Source organism: Fringilla coelebs (genome assembly GCF_963513975.1).
Source record: "Fringilla coelebs genome assembly, chromosome: 5".
NCBI classification, from domain to species: Eukaryota; Metazoa; Chordata; class Aves; order Passeriformes; family Fringillidae; genus Fringilla; species Fringilla coelebs.
In genome coordinates, this window is record NC_140033.1 from 34358964 (window position 1) to 34366315 (window position 7352).

Consider the following 7352-nt stretch of genomic DNA (forward strand, 5'->3'; position numbering starts at 1 on the left):
GTAAATAACTAACGCCCTTTGTTCCAATCAAGAGGCAAGGTCCTGGAATTTTCATTTTCAAAGAAGGCAGCAATATGCACCCTGTCTCTGCCCACTAAGTTTTCTAGCTTTGACACAAGTGAAAATATACTGCATCTGGGGGGAATGGACATAGCTGCAGCTAATCAATCTGAGTTATTGCAAGAGATCTTCAGAGACATCTCTTCAAGCCCGATCCAGAATTTTTTCAATTTTTCTTCTTGTTCCCTCCCTTCTTTGGGGCATCAGTACAGGCATTTTCCATGTAGTCAAACAGTAAATCCAGCTCTCCAATGGCTTTAGTCTTTCCATTTTCTCCCAACTATAAAACAGCAGAATGCAAATCTTAGCAACTAGCAGTGTTTTTTTGAAAACTGAAATTATAATTGTCACAGAAAATTAATCTATAATTTACTTTCCAAATTCTCTTACACAGTTCTGTTAGTATCATTATATAATAAGATATAAACTAGTTTGTTCAAATCTAGACTAGCATATAAGTTTACTGAAACCTAATTTTTTAAGGTTTAAATTACCATAACATGTGCAGAGAGCTAACAGGACAAGTGAGGGAGGGCTAGAAGGGGAAATACCATTAATCTCATATTTAATGCCCTTGTAGGCTTCACATCCTAAATAATCTTGAGTTAGTTTCATAATTAGATCAGCCTTAATCCAGCTAAAGGACTGGGGTTTGAAACTGCTCCTTCTAAATGTTTTGGGAAAATGTACCTGTTCCATTTTGTTCTTCATTTGTTCCAGGTTCTTTTCAATGTGGTCTCTCTTTCCTGAGAATTGCTAAAAGAAAGGAAACATCCAGACATAAGATGGACAGCTATATGCAACAATGTACTATTTTTTTCTTTTTCACACCTTTCTATTAACTCTGACTTTCATATCTTTGATCTGAGGTTTCCTTTCATATCACTGCCTTTTGCCACTGCTTGTAGCAGTCTGAGATTTAGGAGCAGCAATGAGAGTCGGAGAGAAAGAAACCCAATGTCACTCACACAGCTGCTCAGCTCTGAGGTCAGGGATGCCAAGAACTGTGCCACCTCCTCAACGTAAGGGTACTGGTCCTTGACTTCAGTGAGGAGCACATCTTTTACCACGAGCTCCACAACCCTCTTCATCATGTAGCAGCGGTTGTTTTCCTGTGTATGAAAGTAAGAGGTCATGTTAAATCAAGGCAAGAGATCACTAAGTGCTGCAGAGGGATGCAAAGAGCAGACTCCTCAGGTAAGGCTTACCCTGATGTTAACAAAGAGCTGCTGCCCAATCAATCTATTGTCCGTGTCCTTGTCTGAGGCACTGGCCTGAGAGGAAAAAGGAAGAGTCAGGTGGTGATGGGAACCATACTTTAAAATTAATAATAAACCGAGAAGTTTTCATCAGCAATGAAAGTGCAGGTGAAATGAGGGAATGCACACCACAGTCTGTTACAGATAAATAAGCTTGGATATCGTGTCTGTTTCTCCCCTCAGCTGGGTGAGATTCAAGGCCAGTATCACAGGAAAATAAATAAGCTGAGGTCTGAACTCGTATCCCCCACTTAGAAGTCGTCGTGGTTATGGTGACTAAACCAGATACTGCAGGTGCCCGACCTCAGAGTGGCCACAGTGCTGCAGGGAGGTGCTCGATGGTGTGCACCCAGGGAGACCCACCCATGGCAAAAGCAGCCAGGAAACCTGCCCTAGCAGAGCACTCTAGGGCACCTGAGCATCTTGGCCGTGACTGGAGTCATGGACAGGCCCAGCTCCAAATGGCCTGAGCAAACTGAGAAATTTAACATCATATTTCACAATTTACCCTCTTTGGCAGCAGCTGCTTGACAAGAAGCAGCTGTGCTGTTCAGGGGCTGCCTTTCCCTTGGGGAGCAGCAGGAGGAGAGGCAGCAGCTTCCCCTGGCTACAGAGCCAGCAGGCAGTAGACCTGCTCCACACACCCAAACTCTGCCTTAACTGCAAATCCACTTTTTTTCTTTTCCTGGAGAAAGGCAGGGGAGAGAGGAAGGAATGCCAAAGGCTGGAAGTCACAGCACCACAGAGGAGCAGGTGCTCAGATCCCACCAGGAAGAACACACAGATGACCGTACCGTTTTGGCCAGGGTGTAGGTGCGGTTCCTGATGTAGGGCTGCTGGAAGTTGATCTTCCTGAGCCTGCAGGCAGGATGGGCACTGGAAGCCCCTTTCAGAGGCAGAGAGCTGGTGAGAAGAAGAGGGAGACAGCAGCAGCAGAAGAAGACCCATCCTGGGAAGCTGTTGGCCGAGGAGTGCAGGGAGGCCATGGCTCAGTCCGACACCGTCCGTCCCACGGGCTGCAGAGCGGCGCTCAGCACTGGCGGCAGGAGACAAGGTTAGCACCAAGGAGAGCGGGTCGGCAAAGGGAGAGCAGCACCAGGGCTGCAAGCCTTACCTTGGCTGTGATTCTTGGTGTGCTCTGCAGGAGGTGAGCTGCACCTTATATAGGGCCGCCGACATCTCTCTCAGCTTTTTTTTTTTTGGGGTACTGGTGGTGAAATAAAAATGACATCAGCAAGTCTCTTACTTTCCAGTATCCTCTTCTGAGAACTACCTAACCACTTCAAAACCCACAAATACAACTTCAAGGCCATCAAATCTTTAGTTTCCTATAAAAAAAGCCAAATATTCATGTGGGGCAAAGCAGGGGCTTTTACCAGGGTAGGAATCCTGACTTCTTTTTGCATAAAAATATTTGAGAATTGTATGGGTTTGTGCCTCCTGTCCTAATTATTATGCACTCATTTGATTGACAATTTGATGGCAGAAAACCATCAAATCTTCTGCGGTACAACACTGGTTTCACTGCTGCTGACTGGTGCACACAAGTGATCAGAGACTGCATCAGAACCAAAGCACTGACCACCTGTGGCTCCTACCCTGAAAATACCCTTCCCCTCACAGTGGCCCACTGGAGTCACTGGCCATCTGCATATCACCGTGCCATCCTCCTTGAGAGATCAGAAACTGCGTAGGACCGACACTGCATTTATCACATACCTGATTTGCAAATTCCCTTTTTCAAAAATATCATCTGTATTTAAGGCTGCAGTCAGGTATAATGTCCAGAGCTGTGGTCATGCATCAATCCAGGTGATTTCCATGTTCCTAAGGCTCTTCTGCTAACATGCAGGCAGCGCTGCACCTTCAGTCAGAAATGCCATGCAGTGCTCCAAACAAGACACTGCACTCTTTAGACAGTAATTTTCAACCTGAGAACACAGAACTGGTACAAATGTAAACTCCTGGTTTTCTAATACCCACAAGGTACATAGGTGGCAAACAGGAGAAAAGAGATCTGGAAAACCAAGGCTTCAGCTCTGCCTCTGAGAGTGGATACCTGAGCTCTGAGGGTGAGCATCCATCTGACTGGGCTCCATTCTTTGTGACTCAGGTTCTCAGGACAAGAGCCATTATCAACCTAACCTCATGGTCTGAAATGCCCAGATTTTTTTTCTTATACCTGAAAGGAAGCAGTTAAAAGCTGTGGAAAGAGGTTTATTCTTTAGCCTCCTCTGATGCCTCTGCAGAATGAATTTATCCCTCCATGTCTCAGTCCTGCCTCAGTTGCCCTTAGATACCTGCTACATCAGCACTGCACAGATCTGTGCCCTTGAAGCTGAGTTCTGGAGCCACCATCACCACCTCCTTTTCCATACCCCTCTCAGGTACCCATTCCCATGACCAGCCTCCAACAGCATCTTGACTGCAGCAGGCAGCAGAAACTGAGTCTAAACCCAGGATGTCAACAGTCTAGTTCACACCCAAATGTACCACAAGGCTACTCAAGAATATATTTCTAAACTCTTTTCCACTTATATTTCAAGCTATAGTTCCAGTGGGGGTACAGGTTAATGAGAAGATGAAAGGCTGAGTTTTACATAACCAAAGGACAGATGGTAAAGACCAAACTGGCAGAATCCTAATGGATAGGCTGCTTTGAAGTATTGACCCTCCCTGAAATGCATTTCCATTAACTCCTCCCCAGGTGCCAAACACAGTCTGCTAACCAAAGTCTGCTTCTAACTGGGGTTTCTCCACCAGCTCATCCATCAGAACTGAAGTCCCATACCCACAACAGGAGCTGTGGACAGGCATACAGATCCCCTGTCCTCCTGTCCTTCTGGCAGACCTTACCTCTCCATCCCTTTGGTCACTCACTCATCAGACACAGATCCAGCTTGCCTGACCTCTTTTGGTGGCTCCAATCCCATGGAAAGGGTGCATGGCCTAAGCAGGTGCTGTGCCACGCCCTTAGCTCAAACCACCATGAGGAGCACACCTCGTCCCTTGTCCTGATGGATATTTAAACAAAATCAGGCAGATTAATGAGGAATTAGATGCTGAATCCTTCTTCTGCCCCTTCCTATACAGTAATTACAGGATCTCTTCTGTCTGCCTGCTCTTTTATTTGAAACCATACACTGGGACATACCTATTTCCACAGAAAATCTTAAGGTAGCCTCCCATCTGTATTGTTAGCCATCTCAGCCATGCTAGTTTTTGGTTTTGCCATCATGTCCTCCTTCTGAGGCTGTTTCAGTTGTTAGTTTACCTTGCTATTTTCCAGACATTGAGATGCTGAAATACATACTTCAAGTTCATTAATTCATGTTTTGCAGATTCTGTTTTTATGACATTCCTATAGCTATTGCATTATTTACCTTTTTGTTAGCAGCTGTGAGTTACAACTATCTTTCATCCCTCTAGCTTACTCTGAGTATGGTCCAGCCCAAAAGCAAACAGCCAAGATGTTACTGGACACTAACACAGCAGACTTTACACTTCCCATCTGATGTTCTTCAGATCATTCCTGGCCTCTTCCCGGGACTATTGGTGCCACTGAGCTATGTGTAGCTACAGTCATGGCTTCAGTAATTCCTTGAAACCCATCAATGGGATTTCTTTGGAAATGGAAATATGCCTCCCACTCCCAGGGTCTTGTATTTCTGTTATGAGATTGCATTGAACTAGTCACAGTTACCACCTCTTTTCACTGGCTCACCACACCCTGGAGGGGAGATGCACGCCCAGCAATACACCCCACGGAAATATGGGGCTGAAAACCTGGGCTAGTGCTCCAGCATCCTACTCCAGCCCCCAGATGAAGTCCAGAAGAGACTTCAGCTCTGTGTTTTCTGCTACATTTGAGGAAGGGTTTATTTTTATTCTTGTTCGAGGAGGAAATACTTTTCAAGACTTTTCAAAAACAAGGTCTTAAACCATCACTTAGGGTGAGTGTCAGGGAAATTGCTTGGTTAGATTCACCTTCTCAAACGGGCTACCCTGAACTGCACAGCAGGAGAGATCAGTGGAAGGAAAGCTGCCTTTCATTTAAAATGTGGTACTCTGGATGAAACCACCACTGGAGGGTCTTGCTTTGTGGAGAAAGAGTAAACTGGACAAAATGCATCTGAAAAATGAGGGGGAAGTAATTTCCATTTCTTATTTCATGATTTTTTAATAGGTTTAATGGTATTTTTAATATTTAAGGTTAGTAGCACTGTTTAAAATATGAAACTCTTACTAGAAAATATATTTCTTCTGCTTTCATTTTAATTAAAACCTACCAAAGACCTTTAATCTTCTGTACTCTCTGTATTTTTTTCAAGTATAATTAATTAAGGTAATTATTTTGGAATTGTTCACAGGTACTTTTTCTCCCTGGTACCGCCCCGAGAGTTAAGTGTCTAGCCTATCATTTAACTCACCTATAAACTTTTGAAGCCTAATTAGATGGAACTTCCCTAATTCATTAAGAAACCATAGTGGTAAATATTCTCGACAATGACTTGTTGACCCATTTTGAAGACAGAAGATTTTTTGGGGAGGACTGGAACTCTGCATCACATCTGCTTCTAAAGCCACAGACACTTCCTTCTGACTTTGAATGAGGTCACAGGTGAGCAACCAATACTGTACTTTGATGCTCAGCTGCTTTGTGTATCAGCAGCAACACACCAGCATGCAGGAATTCTCTTGGGCTTTAGTACATTTTCAGCCAGGCAGGATTATACTGCACTATTGGAAAGGCAGGAGTGGCCACTGGGCTAAATACTGTCAAGAGTGGATATGTGAAAAAGTGAGCCTATGTACTGTGCCCTTGGATCTTTTATTTGGCAATGAGATTTCCCCCCCTTAAACCCCTGTATGAATGGGCCACAGGTCATGTAACACCTAAAACAGAGCACTCAGTCTCAGGTTTCAGGTCACACTCATCCCCCTCATTTTGCTCCAGCTCATTTGTGAAGTACTCCGCCGTCACTTCCATTTTATCTCAGTTCTTCTCTGCTTTTGTCCAGACTTTCAAACTTCCAATAATTAAAGTAGACTATAAAATTGTTTCAGCTCAAGCTCCAGTAAACTTATTTTAGTCAACTCTCTGCCCAGCAATGAAAACTTCAGTAATGGAAATAAATTCTTCCCTACAAAACTTGAAAATAAGCTTTCCTGTAATCCAGCCATTCCTTATAGTACACAGGCAAATGTCTTCTGGGCACAATCATTAGGAATGGCAGCAGGGATTCAATTTCTACAGAGAAAATGGTACCAATACAGAGACAGGGAGAGGACATGTAGCATTCGAGCGTTATATTTTTGCTTGATTTTGTTTTGGTTTGGTTTTTGTTTTTTTTCTTTTTCTTTTTTAATAGGTTTAATGTTATGTAAGAAATTGTAAGTCCTTTGGCAGAAGAATTAATACCATCAATAAAATGGTTTAGCCTGGGAATATTAGGTGATTGAAAAAGACTGGAGACAGTTCTCAGCACAGGCACTGCTGACTCAGGGTTTTTGCTGAGGATATGCAATTTCCTACCTTCCCTGGCTGTAATACTTTTGTAACACAGAGTAACACATTTCCTCTAACAGTAACACTTTGGCTTTTATATCTGAACATTCATCAAAGATCTTTGTCTCTGACCTTCACTTGGTTTTGTTACATAATTTTTGGGTCTCCTAAGTATAAAATGCTATATCATAAAGCTGGTATTTCATAACATAAAACATCCAAGAGGAAGGGAATCATTGCCTCAATTTTAAATCACATTCTGGGGGGAAAAAAAAAAAAAAAAGAAAAACCCTAAAAAAAACCCAAAACCAACAAAACAAAAACCACAGCCATACACACACAAAACAAAACAAAAAAACCCAACCAAAACAAAAAAAACACACAAAACCCCCATTCTGTTCTAAATAACTTTATTCTCAAAAACATTCATATAGTGGAGATACAAGAGAAAGCAACCTAGAGATAAGTTGAGACAACCCTATATTGCTGCTAGCAGTGTTCTTAATGCGTTAATACCATGTTAT

General features: G+C 43.1%; 1 protein-coding gene across 1 annotated transcript; it reads right to left on the reverse strand.

The window, feature by feature from the left end:
- Positions 1 to 226: 226 nt before the first annotated feature.
- On the reverse strand, positions 227 to 2305 carry IL22 (interleukin 22; the record flags this gene model as incomplete). Its single annotated transcript, XM_084206932.1, has 5 exons — positions 227 to 340; positions 751 to 816; positions 1029 to 1172; positions 1269 to 1334; positions 2114 to 2305. The coding sequence occupies 5 exons, from the start codon at positions 2303 to 2305 to the stop codon at positions 227 to 229; spliced, it is 582 nt and encodes a 193-aa protein (XP_084063058.1).
- Between the last annotated feature and the right edge of the window lie 5047 nt (positions 2306 to 7352).